At 42.8% G+C, this 20,691-nt stretch overlaps 1 protein-coding gene across 3 annotated transcripts in view; it reads right to left on the reverse strand.

The window, feature by feature from the left end:
* Positions 1-19,260, reverse strand: part of USP24 (ubiquitin specific peptidase 24) — a 61,851-nt gene extending 42,591 nt beyond the window's left edge. For 2 of the 3 annotated variants that reach the window (XM_054515729.1, XM_036387569.2), the window contains exons 1-8: positions 18,778-19,260; positions 6,649-6,814; positions 5,621-5,688; positions 4,196-4,339; positions 3,572-3,694; positions 2,661-2,696; positions 2,021-2,086; positions 454-519 (exon numbers count right to left, since the gene is read on the reverse strand). In XM_054515729.1, coding sequence (XP_054371704.1) covers positions 454-519; positions 2,021-2,086; positions 2,661-2,696; positions 3,572-3,694; positions 4,196-4,339; positions 5,621-5,688; positions 6,649-6,814; positions 18,778-19,083 — 975 coding nt within the window. In that variant the 5' untranslated portion in view covers positions 19,084-19,260. The remainder of the gene's footprint in view (positions 1-453; positions 520-2,020; positions 2,087-2,660; positions 2,697-3,571; positions 3,695-4,195; positions 4,340-5,620; positions 5,689-6,648; positions 6,815-18,777) is intronic. The other variant, XM_036387570.2, reaches the window with a different exon arrangement.
* Between the last annotated feature and the right edge of the window lie 1,431 nt (positions 19,261-20,691).

The raw sequence follows: 20,691 nt of genomic DNA on the forward strand, positions 1-20,691 counted from the left end.
ACAGTTCTGGGTGGTGAGGGCAGGAGTGAGGCCTGGAGTACTTTTGCACATACAAAGAGATCCTGGTGAATTTTTTTCCTGTACCACAATTTTTGCAGTGTAAACTCTCATATCCATGTCCTTCATCTTAGCCAGAAAGTTAAACTGAAAGCAAAATTCATCCTTCAGGCTGGATTCTTTCCCCACATGGTTTCTACTGCTGAAGCTTACTAATAGCAGTGGTAAAGCTTCTCACTGCTGCAGATGTAGATACATGACTACAGATAATTGCTTGGAAAATGAATCTGAACATTGTCTGAGCCCTTTACTCATCACCTCAGCGTGCTCAAAATGGTTTTTGTACTTTCTGCAACGTGAGGTTTGAAGGCTTTTTAAATTAGTCACCAGTTTCACACCAACACAGTTGGAAATTAATTTTCAGTCCTCTTACAAGTCATAACAAAGACATTTTACCTGTACTACAGAAGAGTTAAGATACTCTGCACAAACTCCAAATGGTTGAACCAACGCAGAGATTGCCTGAAAGAAAGACAGCAAGTATTTAGGTGAATATTTAAGGAATCTTTTCATAGTAATCTATAGATTAAAAGGCAAATAAAGGTGAACAAGTATCATTTATATTATGTATTTCCAGTCACTTGCTCTGATTGTTTTTGGTGTGCAAGTCCTTTACAACAACACATGGTTTAAGAAAGATTTACTCTATGGCACGCAGTAGAGTATGTGCTATGTATTATATATGGCATACAGTATGTGTTATATATTTTTGTCTGAAATAAAAAATGCCTTCCCAGTTTTCACTAATCTTGGTCCTCTCATCACTCTGTTCAGTGTTCTCTGACAGATCCTGTTTCAGTCACAGAAATAAACAGACGGAAAGGAACATATCACATTTTGCTTGCTCTCTACAGCAATCAAAAGTGTGAATGCAAAATTTAAGGTTAAAGCCATATGGCAAATTTCTTTCCCAAAGCAATACGTGGGAGAAAGCTTTTGTAAATGTGTCATATACGTGTCAAGATCTCTTCAATGCGTGATTTTAAAGTGGTATCTATCGTCAAGAAATTAAATGTATAAAAGCATTTGTTTGCCAATAAATAATATAAAAATCAGTTTATTTTCATACTGGATCACAAATTGTGGAACTGAGTGTGCAGCAGTGCAATCCAAGGCCCAAATTAATGACGCTGACCCAGATTTCCTTCCTAAGCAAGCAGTTATTAATCATTAAACAAAGTCAAGTCAAAGTTTCTATTACAGAACTGGCATGTATATCAAGGTTTTCCTTATTCTTCTGTCAAGCTCACATATGAATCTATCTGAATACAAAGCAGAAAATATCAATACCCCAAGAAAAGAAGTTGAATTCCCTCCAAGTGGCATGTCACTGGAAGCAGACTGATTTTATACTGGGGGACAAGGTTCCAGATGACATAGTTTTCCTTTAGCCTCCTCATTCTCCAAAGCTTGAAAGAATTGGAAGTCTCCTGAATATAGGTTAGGAAGCTAAAACTAACCAAGTTAGACTTCATCATCAAAAATAGCTTAGCTCTGTTGAACCAGTCAGTTTTAAGACACTGCTCTTGAAAAGTTGTTTAGGATTAGACACTGTCTGTCTTCCTAAGGATTTTTTCCCTTAACAGTGATTTCTATAATAAATGACAGAAGTCAATTCGCTTGCAGCTAAATGCAGCTATGGGTGCAGTAAACAGAAAACCAGGGACATACTGATGAGCATACAACACAACTACTTTGATTGATGCCTAAACAGAAGGCTGAATGCTAGCAGCAAGGTACACTAATTTCTCCTCTTCTCTGTGAAGTCTTAATTGCTCTTCAGTCAGGACTCCTATGTACAACCTCATTTGACCTCCAGCCTGACAGCACTTCTCTAGGGCTCTGTGGGAGTGCTGCTCTGGTACCAAAGAAAAGGTAAAAGCACTGCCAAAAGGGCCACTGCTGGTTCTACATGGAAGGTAAAACAGAAAGGGAGAAGTCTCATGACAGAAGATGGACTTACCCCAAGTTCAATATCTTCAGAATTGAGTTTGGACTGAATTGCTGAAAATCCACCCAACTCTGCAAACTGAAATAAAATAATCAGTATTACACAGTGAACTCCAGTATTTTATCTTTTAAATAAGAGATTATAGAAAATATTCTACTGACAGTTCCTGAGATGCCAACAAGTGTCCTTTACCATGGAACATCCCATCCAAACAAAGCTTTATATTTTCATGGGAATGCAGGGGCACACTGGGGAATGCAATGCAATTATACATGACAGCAGGGTAAGCATCAAGCTAGAAACTCTGTCCTGAGTAAAAATGGATGGAGGGAAGAAAGGTAGACCATACACAGCAACAGCTGACTGGACTGGCAGTTTTGCCTTGGGGAACCTTTGATTGCAGCCTCAGCTGGGCTCTCAAATTCCTCTAGTCATAGATCCCATGCTAGGGTAAAGGTGCTCAAGGGAGAAGGCAGCAACTCAACAAGCTACATTGTACAAGGCAGGATTAAAATCTCACACTATTTTTTTTGTGGCTGTCAGAGAAGTGATGAGTGAAAAAACAAGGGCAAGGTGAGGGGGGAGAAGAAATTACCCCTGAAGACCAATGAATTCAAGTGACAAACAACAGTTCTGGTTTACATTTACCTACCCTGTTTACCAGATCCACCAGCCACCCATGAGGTTCCTTGAACAATAAGAATAGGAACAAATTAGCAGCTGCAACATCAGTGCTAAACACTTGTCTTCTGAAACAGATACTTGGACACACGTTCACCCCACCAAGCCACGCCTCAAATGGATGCACTGTTACACAAATAAAACAGTGTTTGTAACAGCTCCTGTATTAAGTGTAGCTGGAGCTCTGGTTGGTTCTCATGAGCATCATCCTGTTTTGGACTCTGCCTGACATCACTGCCCATGTGCTGTGGCAACAGATCACATTGTGGCTGCTGACTCACAAGCAACTGTATTTATAGCACTGTAGCAGTGTGGAACATTACTTCCCCAAAGCAGCGGATGTAGAATTTTCTTTCTACAGCCACAAACTTGTTTCCTGAAGGAGAAATCAACTCCACTGATGCTGTTTTGGACCCACTCATCTGGAACCACTGTGACAAGACAGTGCAAACCTCAAAAACTGCCTCCTTGCCAGTGTGTTTGAGTTGAAGATATTTTATCCTTGGCTGTCAGAAAAGCCTGAATTCTCTACTAGAACTGAACACTGGGAGTTATCCTGGTCATTTCACACTCAACAACCAAACAGATGTCAATCCTTAAATACACAGATCCACTCGTGTGTGCTTCATGTCTAAAGCAAAACACAGACTGCTGTGCTACTTTAGACATGAAAGTTCACCCATTTCCAAATGTAGCCTCTAACAGAGAATTGGAACAATTTGAGAGCACAAATTAATGTCTACAGACGAACATACACCCATCTATTTGCAGTAATTCTTGGTGACATATTTAAACTTTGTCTTACAAATACTACACAAATAATCTTATCTGAGACAAAGACATCCACCCTAAAATTAGTTTTTAGGGCATGGCCATGCTTACCTTCTGAAAAGTGGATATGGGTGAGACAGCATGCATGTTGCCCTCCCCAAAGACTTCTGCCCAGTTTCTCTGGCACACCTTCATTCGATTCTTGAAATGATATTCATTGTCGGGATTAAATGCCTTCAAAGAAAAGCCCATGGCAATGAACAGCTTGCCTTATAGTACTTTCAAAACTTATCTTGATAATGGTTTCAGCTGAGCATTCTCCTGGCTGACAGTTAAAGATCTAGCAAAAAATAAAGCTGAATACAAGCCCCCTGCTGCTGCCTCTCAGTTCTCAACATATAAAGCATTTTGAAGCCTTTATATATCCAATATCCAATAACCACGTGAGCCAGAGGTCCATAAAACAGAGAACTGAACTCAAAGCATCAGTTTTAAAAAACAAACAGCAAAATGACAAAAATGTGATATATCTTTTTTTAAACTGCTAGTTTTCAAAAGTTTTAACAGCACCCACTCCTTTGAATTGCATACTGGAGGTAAAATACCTGCAGCAAGCAATGGCTGCAGATTTTAAGACTATGAACTATGATTTAAACAGCTGGAAAAAGCATCAGCTGCATAAATACACAATGCCAAATACCCAGATATTAGAAACTGCATCAGAGGGTCAAATACCATTGTAAGCACACCAAGCAGGCCCACGGGGATAGGATCTTGTTTTACTCTCTCTGCAACCAGGTCCACCAGCAGCATGAGCATGTTGTAGATTCCTTCATGGATTTCGGTTCCCCACTTGTGAACAGCGCTGGATGTCAACAGCTAACAAAGAAAAATTAAAAGCAATTGTTTAAAAGTTTGAGCACAATCACAAACAAGGACAAATTTATTAACTCCTGTGACTCTTTTTTCAGAATAAATATTTTCTTGGAATGCACTCATCACTATTTGGTGTAGTTTTCAGATGTTCTTTCTGCACTAATGGCTTAAGAGTTAACTCAATTTGTAATTTTGCAGAAGAACACCTTAAATCACAGTTTGTGACAGAAAATAAAATCTATCTAAGCGTTTTCCATTTGCATGCACTAGGAGAGATTGTAACCTTTGCAAAGAACAACCACTATGAAATGAATCTGTCTGCAGATTGAACACACAACTATTAAATCTTGAAACAGGCACTGATTCAGCTGAGGTAACCATTTACCAATTCACAGTTTTTGAGCAGCTTCTATTGGAAAACAAAGCACATGTACCAGGAGAAAGAGGTATTTAATGCTGCTCCCACCTACTGAAACATGTCTTTAAATCTGGTTTCATGGTTGTTTATAAAGGACACTTGGATGCCATCTGCAAATTCATTTAATTTCTGCTGTGTCTGAATAGAAGCAGATAAAAAACTTAATAGCTTAAATACAATCACTTTTTGTACCATTAATAGAGTTCCTTGTAAACATTTCAGCAAATTGTACTTCAGCACATTGTGAATTTAGATTTCTACAGATTATCCTTCTGAAGAACAATCTACATTGTTTATTTCATATGCAAAAAATACCAAGTGATGTTAAACTATTGTGTGTAAGATTAGTACTCTGATAATTAAATGGAAAAAGAACTTTTCCCTTAAATTTCTGCCTTCCTTAAATGAAGTAATATTCTCAGTATCTTAACACTAGGACAAAGTAACTTTTTAAAGGATATGTATGGTTTTTTTTATACATATGGCTCAAATACTGGGCAGGAAATTTAGGCAGTACCTAAAGTGGATGGAATAGTGGGAAGTCAATTAGTTTGGGGAGCTCTATAAAGCAAATTCACAACAGCCCAGAGAAACACAGGGCATTGAGAACTGAGGTGAAAGATAAAATTCCAAATGGATTGTGAAAAGAATTTAGCAACCCTAGTTGAAGTTGGCCAGAGTTACAGAATTGGGACCTTGTATGATTTAAATTTAAATTTCTATTATTTTCATCTAGGAAAATATTTTGAGTGTGATTTTAATCTTAATAACCCATTCAGCTGTTGCCTGAATTCTGGATTACAAAACACTATTTCCACCACAAACAACACAGAGAAACATTGAATTGGCCTACTGTACCTACTTACCTTTTTAAATGCTTCAGGCATGCATCTGTCCATAAACCTCTTGCAATTCTCATCAGAATCAGAAAGACCTTTACAGAAAAGAGAGTGCTTTTTAACAGTATTTTAAAAAAATTACTTTTTGAGATGACCTCAGAGACCTTGTTGCAAATTTGAGGGAACACCAACCCAAATTAGCAGTAGTAAAAGTGTTATTGGTTCCTTCATAACTAGCCTGCATTTAAAGCCACAAAAAGCCTGACTTGAGAGAACCTGCCTTTCAGAACTAAGAATTCATTTCCCATTACCTTTTACAGGTTTTTCAAGCATTATTAGCACCATAAGTAACTGGTAAACTTCAGAGTATACAATTCATACCTTACTGATGCTTCCCAGCCTCCCACCAAAACCAAATTAAAGCACAGCCTTTTAACACAGATTGGAAACAGAGAAGCAAACCAGAACCACTTCACAACTTCTATTCTTCCAAGAGATTACAACATTCCTTTAGTCTGCCATCAGGCATGACTGAAAATCTATCTTGTACTCTCATTATACACCAGTTGTTGGGTGTGGTGCCTCCATAACACTCTTAACCCCAGCCAAAGTACTGAATAAGTAGAGTCAAATTCAGATCTAATGCAATATAAGCACTTCACCAGGGAAAAGCAACCACTTGTACAAGAATGGTACAGCAGGGATTGAGATGATAGCTTGCTTTTATGAATGGAAAATACCCAGCACAAGAAAAAAAAAAAAAGAGTCTGTAATTTAGCTCTGAAAAGATGCAATTCCCACAATTACTAGAACATAAAGAAACATGTGTGCCATTTTTGAAAAAAAAGTTAAGTAAACAGATTACTTTAGAGAGAAAGAAAAGAGATCAATGATGTTTTTACAGCATGGGGTAGAACAGCTCACTGTTAAACACTTTCCCAGAGATGTGATTGCTGTGCAGGGTGTAAGAAAACAGCAGCAAGATTAAAGTGAAACACACAACTGCCCAACACCCTCTGAACAGATAATCTCTGTAATTGTGAAAGGGAACTTACCCAGTCTGGCCAGGTAGGTGGATGCAATTAGGCACTTGCCTAGAGACTCCTCCCTCTTGTAGGGTATGGACCAGTGATCTGTCAAAACTCTGCTCTCCAGCTCATACAAGTTGGTTGTTGGAAACTCGATCCCTTCACCAGAGCAATTCCCATTTTCATCGTTTTTCTGCAAAAGTTCAAGCGAAACAGTTTCCTAGACACATTAAAGGGTTTAGAAAAGGCAGCTGTGCTTGTAACAAGCATGTCAAATTCTCAACCCTGAGGCTGCTTGTGTTTTTCAAAGTAGAATTGAATATTTCAATTTGAATTGAAGGGATTACATACCTGGCTGTATTTCATGGAGGTGATAAGTACCATGTTTACATAACTAATTGCTAACTAATTGCCAATTTAAGCAGCAAATCTTGTTCCATAGCATATCAGATCCTAGAGCCAGGTGATAAGTACTTCCAGTCCCTGGGAGACTGTAGAGTACAAATTCTGATCTCCATAGATCTGCACATTAATCCTCTGTTCAACAACTCCTGTAGAATATGGGAATAGTTTACTCTAAGGGAAGTCCATTTCACCCCATCACTCTAGAAATACTGGATACTGTTTCAGTACATCAAGATTTTCTTTTACTAAAGAAAAACCTACATCAAATATAGTTGTCCAACAGGTAATGTAATTATCCTTCTCCTGAAGTCATAATGAGTTACTGGCAAATATTCTGGAAGGTAAGAGGGAAAAGGCAAGCAGGTGACTGCAGCTAAGCTTTACAGGTTTCCTTGCCAGGGGCACTAAAGAGCAGCTATTTCTGTGTACAGGACACAGAATTACCCCTTGCTCTCCTCCGAGTGCCATATGAGGTAACTGCCTCAGCAGCGCCAAAGAAAGAGTAGACAAGTTATTCATTTATTTTCTTTTGTTTATTTTTTAACCTCTCATAGATGCCAGGTACCCAATGTGTCAAAGAGTTCACATGGACTACCTTTCCCTGTCTCCACAAGAGCAGGCCAAGCCAGCAGGAGAAAGGACAGAATGTCTGGATCAGGCCTGGCAGCGAGCAGGAGCCACTGTCAGAGACAGTGGAAAACAAGAGCAGTGATGGTAACAAGATCCCACTGAGAAAGAAGCCAGGGACATGGAGGGAGGAAGGACAAGCAGGAAACACATTCCAAAGTAAAAACCAGACAGTGTCAGGAAAGTGAGTGCAACAACTAGAAAGGAATAAACCAAAAGAACTGAACTCTGGAGGAGATGGTATACCAAGAACAAAATCAATGTATGCACACAAGTGTGCTTCCAGCTCTCTCACTGCATTTGCTATTTGTAGGATTAGACCTGTTTTAAAAAGTAAATGTGTCATTCACTTTCATAATGGTTCAAAACTATTGAGCCAAGCGAACAGCAACTGTGCAGAGCTTAACCTTTAAAGTTCACGGACAGCACGTGGGCTGGGCTCGCTAATGTTCTGCAGAGCAGCAGGACAATTTACAGGAGCAGAACACTGCTTAGAAAAGAACACATATTGGTGCTTGGGAAATAAAGTGCTGCTTTTCTCCAACCCCTTACTAAACAGTTTGTCTTTATGGGAGATTGTACTTTAGCAGACCTGAATATCAGCTTCAGAAACCGTGGTCACCTGATCCAGCAGTGTGCATGGAAGCCTGATGTAATTCCCATCTAGCAAATCACACCCTGTTTAAATACTTCAGGTTTTGGAGAAGGGTGGTTTGAAGGTCTACATGAAAAGACATTGAAATTATTTAGAAGCATTTTTTAGAAATTAAACAGTTAATTATAAAGCTTCTGTAAAGAACACCCATGCAGAAAACAAAATCATTTCCTACAGAAAACAAGCATGCAGTTATAAAGAAAGTGCTCACAGTAACAGAGCAGGAATGAACTTTTAGTATAATAAAGGCAGAATCAGTATAACTTAAAACACCCAATTGCTGGGTGTTCAAGGACTACAGTTCAGCCTCCACTTGTAGCCAAGGAAAACAACATTTCAACAAATGTTACAGAAACAGAGCAACAGTTGCTTCATTCCCTGGAGGAAAGCATCCACATTAAATAAACGCTGCGACAGCAACTGGTATTTAAAGAGGTGCAGAATAGCAATAGCAGACCTTCAACTGGAGATGAAAAACTCCACTTCTTGTTCTGCTTTCCCATCTGCATCCCAGCAATGCTGCTCATTAGTTGCCTGTTTCCACACAAGTGATTGCCAGGGTCCATGACACAGAAATTCACACGGAAAGTGAAATAATACATGTTCTTCACAGGGCATTCAGCTCCCACATTATCCTAAATTATGCTTAGAACACATCTGGACTATTGCTAGATTGAGTCTACCAACAGAGCAGTGAAAAGCTGGTTTTACACAAAAAATGAGTGTGGTATTTGGAATATTGCCCTATAGTAATGGGAGCTGTTTGCATTGAAGGAGCATGCTTTTGGCACTTTCCAGGAATTAGAGGCAACAGAGGCTTCTTGCTTGACAGTGCTCTGCTACTAAAACCATGTGCAGAAAGTATCGAGTTCATGTATTAATTTTAGAACACATCACATCCACATAGCTCCACAGTGACTGTGAAACCTGTGACAGTCTCAAACACACACCCAGGCAGTTTAAAACCCAAATTCCCCTCCAAACCATTAATAAATTGAACACTCTGCGTTTCTGGGAGATTACAGCTATGTTCACATTATATTAGTGCAGACTGAGTTGTGTTTCTTAAACCAAATCCACTACAAGAAACAGTCTCTTTAAAGACTTACTGCTGCTCTTTCATAATTAGTGTCTTTCTGCACATGAAAAAGCCCAAACTGTTCGCCACCCGATTTTTAAATCAGTTTTGGCACTGCTCTTTAAAGTGAGGGATTTATTAACAGCAGCTGCTGCAGTAAGGTGAAACGTCAGCTCAGTTCTTGCATCATCTTATGCTGGCTGGAGATCTGCACACAGACCTCACACTCCAACACAGCCTGCAGAATTCACTTCTCTGCTGACACTCACAAATGTAACACAGCCCTGAACACCACAATTAATGCCATGTAACTGAGGAGCTCAGGAACTGTCACTGCAAACTCTACTGACAAAGGTCCATGGAGAAAACACAAGATTTTGAAGAAAAATTATGGTACATGCAAAAGTAAATAGGATACAAGGCTATGTCAAAGCCACCCAAGGCTTTTCTGAATCTTGGCTTTGGGGAGTTACATGGGGTTTGTTTGCTGGTTTCTAAATAAATATATATAAAGAGGTAGCTCCCTCCCCACAAATAGGTGACTTCAGAATGGTGTCTGCCAGTTGATGATGATCTGTATCAGGACTCTGCAATTCTGGCTGAACAGACTTAGCACTGGACTGGCCCCCAACATGGTAAGGATTTGTACAGATGTTCTTCCATAAAATAGCAAAGAGCAAAAAAAGCCCCCAGCCCTACTCCTGGAAACCAACAGGGTCATCCAAAGATAAACTGTCTAAAAGGCCATTACAATCACTGTTCTGCAGTAGGAAGTCACAGTGCACATCATAAATCTGTGACTATTTCTGCAGCTGAAATAGTGACACCAACAAACTTCAGCTGACAAACCTTTAACACAGTTTTCCATGCTTTCTGATATATCTCTTATTGCACAAAAGCCCTGAAGATCGCCTTGTTCTAACAGTCTTGGCTCTTCTGGCTTATTTTCAAGGTGTGAAAATGCAGTTATGGCTAAACACACACACATGCTCCCAGGAGAAATACCCTCACAGGAACAGGCTCAAGCACTGACTCAAGATTCCCTCTCTGGGGACCTGGCACCTCCCAGATTTGCTTGCTAGGCTGAATAAACAAAAATTGTTCAACATCTGATCAATAAAGCATTGCTTAAATCTGTAGCATAAAACCTTCTACTGAAGAGTAACAAAGAACAAAGATTAGCACAAAAGCTGAAATATGATTTAACTTTAATTGCCAAAAGGTCACAGTTTAAAGCTTCAAAATGTACTCATGCAGTATTCAGCTAATTAACTCATCAAACACTGTTTAACTAAAGCCACTGACAGTTCCCATACCCGTCACTTTACATAAAATAACAAGGAGTTTAAGACTTGTTTTGATTCTAATTGGCAGCCTTAGTAATGAAATTACAGTCAAATCATAATTTAAATTAGTTAATTTGATTTTGATAGGAGGCTACCAACAGAATCTATTATCACCATCACCAAATCACATTATGTGCTCTTGAATCCAGTTTAACTTAGGAAACAAAACCCCAAAGTCTTGTTTCTTTCAACAAGCAACAGGATCAGACTTTCTAAGACACCAGCAGACCAAGCAGGTACCTCCACCTCATGCCTCTCTAATAAGTCATTTTCACAAAATAACCATCATTTTATAGCTAAGAAAACAGATTTTTGAAGTTTCATTGCATTGTTTAAAAAAAAAAGCAACCACAAAACCTTGTTACTATGTACCTACAAACAGGACAAAGTTTAACTGCTCTGAAAAGCAGTAATGAAAAAAATGCATAAAGCCAGAACTAGCTGACGAGAATTTTAGGTCCACCTTTCAGTTTTTAATCACAGATATAGACAACATAAAGAAATCAATTTTCCAATGCTACACTACAGCTTTTCCAGCTGCCAAGTGTCAGCAGGGATGCTCCCCTCTGCCCAGCACTGCTGCACCACTCACAAGCGCTTGCAGAGCACTGCAATGCTCAGGTGGAGGCAAGGTGCGAGAAATACATCAAATACCCAGAAAAACAGAGCATTTCTCTGCTCTGATGTACTGTCCCCATCAATTTGTGGGAGAAGCTATGAATCCTGAAGTCATGACCTGACAGCCCCTCCACCTGCCAGACTATTGATTAAAGCAGTTTTTAGTTTCATGCCTGGATGTCAAACCTTTCTTTCTGTTAATTAACTCCTCAAAGGGGGATATTCTGATACCTAGAACTCAAACACAAGTGTAAGAATTCAAAGCCTTTCAAATACCTTGAAGCTACCACCTTGCACTTACACATAAACACTAAGAACAAGGTATTGAATGTTTAAAAAAATTGTCACATTTTCATATGTGTAATCTATTTGCTTTTTATAAACTGGTATTTCAGATGGTTAAAGAACTTTCAACTCTTGTTAAGTGGCAGATGTGGGAACAAAATTGGAGAGTATTTCCTAGCTGCCTGTTCCTGCACTCAGATTGAACCCATTGGAACCACACTGCTAAGAGCAAGCTTGGAATCCTCTTGTGAATATGTCAGTATTAGTAAGACTCAAAAAATGGTGTCATGTATGGAATTTCCACGTTATGTTTCTTATCTGGCAATAAGAAAACCCACAGTGATTTCCTGAATGTTTTACTGACAAGCAGACATTTACTTGCAAAGTATTGTCACACTTTTAAACTGTTTTAAGTCCTAAAGAGATACAGAATCTCATCCTTGAATTTTCATCCAGAGAAACATATTGGGATGCAAAAATTTTAAGTGCAGCAACAGATAGGAATGTTTATTGTTGTTTATGTTCTGCTAAGAGAACATAAGCTTGTTGGTGAGATACACAGATGTTTTGTTTTGTTCTTTTTTCCTAGAAAGGAAGCTCTTGAAATTTCTACTATGGACTACTTTACACAAACAAATACAGTCTTGTCACAAGAAAAAAATGCTAGTATTTTGTCATGCCAATATAAAAGGATGATACCAGTCTACTACTAAAGGAAAATAAATCCTATTTTACAGACTACACCTAACCGAAGTTGATCTGGACTCTCATTCCATCATAGAGATTCCTAAGAAAAATCCAATTTATTTAGTGAACTTTCTCACAGAAGGTTTTAGACACTGACCTTAACTGAGAGTTGCACTAGGACACCATCAAGGATGCATGGATATATATAATTTGTTATAATCCTTTACAGCTACTAAGAGTTTAGACTAAACCCTTAGTAGCTGTAAAGGATTATAACAAATTATAACCAGAAAAACCCTATGGCTCCACCTTCCCTCTGCCCCCCATCTCTCACAACCAAGACCTGTGTAAGACTGGGAATAAGAACACAATATGAATTTGAAAAATAAAAATAAATTCAGCAAAGCTGAGAATTAACTCAGAGTTTCTGAAAACATGGCTTGTACTCTCTCCCTGATTTCCAGGGTGATGGTGTGATGTTACCAGGCAATACTCCCTGATGTACTTGCCTGCTTGTTCAAAGATAAACATAGTCCTGAGCATCACAGCAAAACAAAACAACCGAGGCTGTGTAAAAATAGCACTTGAATTAAACTCTCCATTTAACTTCAAAAATACAAGGAGCCTCTTTGCCCTTTTATACATCTATTACCACAGCATTCAATGAAATCTGACGCAGAGATTCACTACAACCACTTTTGGCAATGTATTTCGAAGTCTGATAAGTTGCAGGTGAGGGAGAGGTCATGGAAAGCACTGTTAGGAATGCCATTCATAAGGAAGCAAGGAAAACACTTATCTTCCATGTGTTTTCACTATTGTCTGTGGATATATTTAAAAACTTACTCCATTCGTGTAACTACAGCCAGACTCGAGTCAACACCATTATTGCTCCCAACCCCTGAGTTTTCATAAGCACAAAACCTCATGCTTGTTCCAAATAACTCAGATTAACTTAGTGTGATATCAGATAAACATTGTACTTTTAAACAATAAAACAATGAATCACAAATGCTTAACATTTCAGTACTTAAAATTAAGTCAATACTTGTATCTCCATTTGCCAAAACACCAGGAATTAATAGAGAAGTGCTGCAGATCCACTACATAAAGTATTTACTGGAACATTTTAGTGACCAAAGGTCAGGCTCTGGGAAGGAAAATTAATTCAATAATGCTACTAAACACTCATCTATACATCTGTTATACTAATGTATAGTGAGACAGAAACCAGAACTGACAAAGCAGCTGATTTTGACAGTGTGTAATGCCACAAGTGTGACTAATTAATATGAAAAAAAATTTTAAATGCCTCTCAAGATCATTCTGTTGGGCATCAGAAAAGCCAGAACTGTTGCAAAGTAGTGGCAGGAAGATAAAGTGGCAAGAAACACTGGGAACATTGGCTTTTAAAATTAATTTTTAATTTGGCCCCTGAAACATATATACCACAGGCTATTCCTACAGCAGCACAAATACGTGGTTTTTTCAAAATAAAAGCTTACAAAAGAAACAGGCACTTCCTCTTTGCCCTCCTCATACAAAGAGCTACTGTTCCTTAATCCAAAAGCAATCCAAATGATTTGCTGGAATTAACTTCTAACACTGGCTAATTTGTTTTTATTCTCATTCTTCCTCAGTATTTCACTTCCTTATTAAACAGCTGCCACGGAATAGCACTGTAAACTGGGAAGATGACCAAAAAATGCTTCCAGAGGACATTATACCAGAAACACTTCCTGCCCAGCTGAGAATTTGGCTGTACAGAGCTGTCTCCCACCTTCACTGACCCTGCAGGCATCACCTTCACCAATGAACCAGTAATTACAGAGTGCTCCTCTCAATCCAGCAATTACTCTAACGATCACATTACATGATAATGACTTTGTGAGTTATTCAAAACAAAGCTTACATTTAAAATTAACCAGTTGCATCTCTCAGTATCACCCCTACTTCCCTAATTTCACGTAGCATCTCTATTAGTCTGTGTTACATCAAGAATGAAACTCAGAGTATTTTCTTTCAAATGCTTTCAAGGAAGTGTTAATGGAATCAGAATATAGAAAGAGGTTCCACACCAGGGCTACTCATTTTTGAAAACAGTGATGCTGAAAACCAGGAGTGCTAAAATACTAATTCCACTTGACATTCTGATGGCATCCAGCCAGGGACTCGATCCCAGAATCCACCACAAAGCTTTATTTGATTGCTTAATTGTTTTACAAGGCCAATTCGTAGACAAGCCACTCTGTAAAACTTCCACGTGAGAATGCAAGAAATACTCACTTTTGCAAAGCTCAAGACTACTTACAAGAGAGAAGACTGACTTTAAATGTGCAGAATTGTAGCGTGAAATCCATCTCATTTGCTTGAAGGCTAAATACCTTCTTTGTCTTTAAATAAATACAGCTCCTTCCATTCAAAGATCAAAGAACTTCACAAGCCTAACGTCCATGGTTCTCCTAATAAAGCACACCCCATTATCCTCATTTTACACATTAAAAGCTAAAGCACATCTGTGGCAGAAACGCTTTCAGTCCTGAGCTTTAATAATGAGGAGAGGTAGGGTTTGAACATCACAGTTCTGCAGCATGACTAGTGAGAATGTTCCTGGCACTGGCACTCACTACGGTTGCCGGCCTGTTTTTTTCACAAAATCCCTTCTCTTGCAGTCAAACAGCACCTTAAAAGCAATCTTGGACAAGTTTTATTATAAACCTTACCTAGTAAAATCTGGCATGTATGAGCTTTTGATCCAGTTCAACTAAAAAAACATAAATCAAAAGAGCACATGCTGAAGGGGACAGGAATAGCCAGGGAGTAATATAATCTGTTCATCACAATTTAGCTAAAAGGTCATAGTAATGGCTCTCAGAAGCTGTTTTAAAAGCAAATTAAGGTTGTTTTAGTGAAGGTTATACAAACCACTGGTATATGTTTAATATTTTCACCTGTCCCTCCCCACAATTTCAATCCTCACATTTGTTTAGCCTGCTCTTCTCCACCCCATTCCTCTCAAACTCATGAAAGCCAGCAATTGTGGCACTTGTGGCAAGTCATGGACAGACTGACAGACGTTGTCATCACACTCATTTATAGTCTTGTCTTAAATTATAAGGATTTAGCAGCAGTTGATAAAGCAGCTTATCTGTCAGTCAGATGAAGAGATGAGCACAGCATCCTTCACCCGCCTCCCTCGGCACAGAATCGCACCGTGACAATCTGCATGCCGCCTAAGGAATAAACACAGAAACCCCACATTCCTGCCAAACTGCAAGATTTGCTTCTGTCAACAGACATAAACACAGAAGTTATGTCAAACACACCAAGTTGCCTCTTGGAAAAGCAGGTGACCTCAGTCTATCAGTGTGGTTTGCTGCTGCAAAGGGCAAAACTTCCAAGCTGCTGGAAACCTCAAGGTGAACTTCCCGTGGTTTTAGGAAGACTGCACAAATGAACCGAAGCCCCCAAGTTTGTCTGGCCTCTTCCTTTTGATGAGTTAAGTGTGGTCATGCTACCAGCATCAATGCCAAAGGCACGCCACAGCTATTAACCCAAAACTGAAGCAACTGGGAAATACCAGCCCGCTGAAACTGAGGTTTGAACCTCATGAAATTGAAATTTATGCACACCTTCACTCAAGCCTCATACAGAAAGAAAGTACAGGGCATATGTTGGGCCAGCTCACAGCAGATATCTTGCTTCTGGGCCAGTTACTCCAAATTCAGGCTTCTTTAACACTTTCAGACAGCCCTGAAGATCAGCAGCCTGGACCACTGAAAAAAGATTCACACTGATTTTTAAAATCTTATCTAAAGAAAACATGCTTTAACTAGTATGATATGTATCTGGTGCTGTGCTCCTCTCAAAGAAAACCACTAGACAAGCCTTTCTTTGATCCACATGAATGCTGAACAGATTCTAACATTATGTAATAGAGACCAAATAAGCATATGCAAACATAATGGATTCATTACTGATTAGGGAAAATGTAAAGTGTTTAATCATTCATAGACCTATTCTTATATGCATGCTAAAGTGTGCTCAGCCAAAAAAAGCACATAAATTCAAAGTACAGACCTGTTATACACGTTTTGAAGAATGACTGAAGCAATCTTGTTATTTTTAAATTATAAATCTAATCCTAACTTTTGTTCATGAAGCATTAGATTGGAACATTTTACTTGGGGGAAAATTTCTAAGAATTCTTCTCCTGTGATTTATCTTCTCTTTATCTCCTATTGCTGATACATAAAATCCAAAAATCTAACACACCACTTCCTCTCCACTGAATAAAAGTTAAAACTGGCATTATGAAGAGAAGGAAGAATACACACTTGAAGAGCTGTTAGAAAGAGAGATGATACCGAGAGGAAGAAAACCAGAAATAACATCTGAATTACCACAAGACAGCATGGGGTACAATATGTTTCACCATAATGTGTATGACTACAATGAATAATATAGCTGCTTCTGCAATGGCTTTCTCTACAGCTTCATATGCCATAAGCTTCTGCTGAATGGAAAACTACTGATTAACCTGATTAATTACGATTAACCACTTAAAGAATAGCTGCAGCTTATTAAATGTAATGCTAGATTACAGCTGATGAAATAAAAACCCCCAAGAACTGATGATATATCACTTTCCCCCTTTCATAAAATGTATGTCAAAAGCTGTTAAATTGTACTGCAGTGTTAGACAAATATGCACAGGCAACAATTCCAGTCTCAGGACTTTTATAGATATAACTCTTTTATTACAAAAATACTGTTTTGCATACATGTGCAGGAGTTGACAGATGCTCATCTGCAAATGAATCCAATTACTAAATTGAGGCATGAATTTATATAAAATTTCATGCAGCAAGACACCTCAATCCTTCTGAAATGCCTGCTCTGTGCAGTGATTTACCTACAATGAAATGTTTTGACTTCCCCCTGTGGGTTAAAAAGAACACAAGTCAGAGCAAACAAGAAGGTGAGTAGCATAGGAAACTATTATAAAGCATAAGTAAATTTGATCAGAAATACAGGATGAAATAATGGGGGGCGGGAGAATCCTCTGAGAGTTGTCAAAGTGCCATTTGTAACGGGAACAAGAGCGGGGAAAAAAAGCACTTCTCTGAAGTTTACACTGACAGCTTCACTTGAAATGTCACACTGACAAGCCAGACTGTCCCAGCTCTAACTACATCCAACCCAAATGCCAACAAGAACTCTCGTTCACCCTCAATCCTTCACAGGAAAGGTTGGAAAGCGGTTCCCTGGCGCTTCAGTCAGGGTCGTTAAGGAGCAGCTCTGTTTCTGCACAGCACACGTGCCATCCCAGGGATCACCTTACTCCACAAGCACACATCAGCAGCTTAGAGCAGCTCAGGACCTAACCCAGTTAATTCAGGGAGCAGGATCACCTATCTTTATTCCGCAGGGCTGGACGTCAGTACGCCGAGGCTACGGATACGGATGATCTGTGCAAGTGTAGTTACGCACCAGATACGCCCATGGATTCTTCACGAATTTATTTATGGACACATACACAGGCATGCACAGAAAACCCTCAGGATACTCGTCACTGGAGCCTGGGAGGGTACACGAGGTTCCCTGGGTTTATTCACGAGCTTAAGCATCTGCTCTTGAGCAGTTCTTGAGACAGAGGCTGTGCAAGGTGGCCCTTTGGTATCACACAAGAGGGGCTTTCTGCTGTTCTCACCCCCGTGAGTCCCACAGTCTGGACACTACTAATTAGCACTTCTCTTAGGAGCACACTGTGAAGTTTTGGGAAAAAGACCAGGAGGAGGAGAAGACTTTATAGGAAAGCACTACAAGACTGTTCCGGACAGCAAAGAGAGCGCCCTGAGTGTATCTGCTGGTTGAAGGGTGCAGAGTTTTGGAAGAGGATGGAAGAGAGAGAAAGGCAAACAAGGAGGAAGGAGAGAACCTAGGAAAGGCTGGCATTCTCCAGCACTTCTATCTACATCACAGCCCTAAGTCATGAGTTAAAGCTCTGTTCTGAAAAAACATTTGACCTCACTGGGTTCCTATTTCAGAACTTACGCTCAGTTTACCCAAATAAAACTGTACGTAAAGTCATACCCACCCTGCACTTTCCTTCACATTGTGCAAACAGTTTCAAAAAAATAGACAGCCCTTAGTCACCGGAATTATGCAAGAAGGCACAAGAGGGGGAGCGAAAAGCAGAGCCCTACGGTAGCCACACATTCCTGGAATGCCAAGGAAAACCCTGGGTGCGTTTCACCTTGCAGCGATCGCAGGGAACGGGCTGGGGAGCGCGCCGGGCGGGCGGCAGGCGGGGAATGCGGGGCCATGAGGAGCCCCCGGCCCGGGGAGCGGCGGAGGGTCCCCGGGCACCTCCCGCCGGCCCCACGCCCGGGCCGACCTCCGATGGCAGCGGGTGGCTCCCACCGCCCCGGGACCGCCCGCCCGCAGCTCACCTCGGTCTCCACCACTTCGTGGTAGGCGGGCGGCGGGTCGAAGCCGCCCCCGCCGCCTCCGCCGTCCCCGTCGCCGCCGCGGGGGCCCTGCCCGCCGGCGGGGGAGCCGTGCCCGCCCGGCGGGCCCTGCCCGCTCTCCATGGGCTCGTAGCCGCCGTAGTGGAGGCCGGGCCGCTCGTTGGTGAGCAGCGCCACGGCCTCGTTGATGTCGTTCTTGGCCAGGCGCAGGGCCTTGCGGATGGCGGCCGCGTCCGAGAAGCCCATACAGAGCAGCGTGGTCATGTGCTGCTCCTCCTCGCTCTCCATGGCCGCGCCGGGGAGCGGGGCAGGGCAGGGGCAGGAGGAGGAGGAGGAGGAGAAGGGAGAAGGAGGAGAAGGAGGAGAAGGAGGAGGAGGAAGAAAAGGAGGCCGGGGCCGGCGGGGGGAAGCCCCGCGGACCGAGAGGCGCCGGGCTCAGGCGCTGCCCGCCCCGCGCGCCGCCATGTTGCCGGGAGCGCCGCTCCCCTCCCGCCGCCGCCGCCGCGGCGGCCGCCCCGCCCCGCCCCGGCCCCGCCCCCTCGCACGCCCCGGCCCCGCCCCGGCCCCGCCCACGGCCCGGCCCGGAAGCCGCGGCTGAGCCGCGGCCGGGGAGCGCCCGCCGGGCCCGCGTGACGTGATGGGGGAGGCTGGAGGATGAATGGACCGGCGTGGGGAGGGGGCGGGGCCGAGGTGGCGCGTGAGGGCGGGCGGCGTCGTGAGGGGACCGGGACCGGGATGGGGATGGGGACCGGGACCGGGACCGGGACCGGGACCGGGACCGGGACCGGGACCGGGATGGGGATGGGGATGGGGATGGGGATGGGGATCGGGATGGGGATCGGGATCGGGATGGGGATGGGGATGGGGATGGGGATCGGGATCGGGATCGGGATCGGGATCGGGATGGGGATCGGGATGGGGATGGGGATCGGGATGGGGATGGGGATGGGGATGGGGATGGGGATGGGGAGCCGGACCGGGACCGGGACCAGGACCCAGACCCAGACCCCGACCCCGACCGGGATGGGGACCGGGACCGGGACCGGGACGAAGACCAGGACTGGGACCAGGAACGGGACCGAGACCGGGATGGGAACGGGAACGGGAACGGAAATGGGGATTGGGGATGGGAACGGGAATGGGAGCGGAGATGTGGACCGGGACGGCGACGTGGACCGTTATCAGAACCGGGGGTGGGGACTGGGACGAGGATGTGGACCAGCGTTAGGACCCGAGATAGGGATGAGGATGGGGATGGGGACCGGGACGGCGGTCGGGATCAGGGCGGGGACCGGCGGCGGGACCTGGCGGTGTCTCACGGCCTGCCGGGGGTGGGCAGCTCGGCACAGGGTACCAGGCCCGGCCTCCCGGCGCTGCCGCTGCCGGTGGTGCCGCCGGTGATGAGGGCTGCTCTCCGTGGGCAGGGGCCGGTGCGGCACGGCCGGTGCGGTCACGGCGGAGCCCGAGGGGCCCAAGCGCAGCCGGGGGGAGCCTGGCGGCCGGAGCGAGCGGCGGGGCCGGCGGGGCAGCCCTGCCCGTGGCTGAGGGAACGCGGTCGGTGCTACGGCCCAGCGAGCCCCCGGGCCCTGCCGACAGCTCTCGGCCCTGGAGGGACCCTGGGAGTGGGTGGAAGAGCTGCGAGGACGCTTTGGCTCCCAGGAGCACATCGTGGAGTTACTGGAATTACATTCTTTAAGTATATGATATTAGGAGGAAATTCAGCCCTGTGAGGGTGGTGAGGCCACCCTGGCACAGGTTGCCCAGAGAAGCTGTGGCTGCCCCTTCCCTTGGAAGTGTCCAAGGCCAGGTTGGACACAGATTGGAGCAACCTGGGACAGTGGAAGGTGTCCCTGCCCATGGCAGAGGTTGGATCTAGATGATCCTTAAAGTACCTTC

This window comes from Molothrus ater, chromosome 9 (assembly GCF_012460135.2).
Source record: "Molothrus ater isolate BHLD 08-10-18 breed brown headed cowbird chromosome 9, BPBGC_Mater_1.1, whole genome shotgun sequence".
NCBI classification, from domain to species: domain Eukaryota; kingdom Metazoa; phylum Chordata; class Aves; order Passeriformes; family Icteridae; genus Molothrus; species Molothrus ater.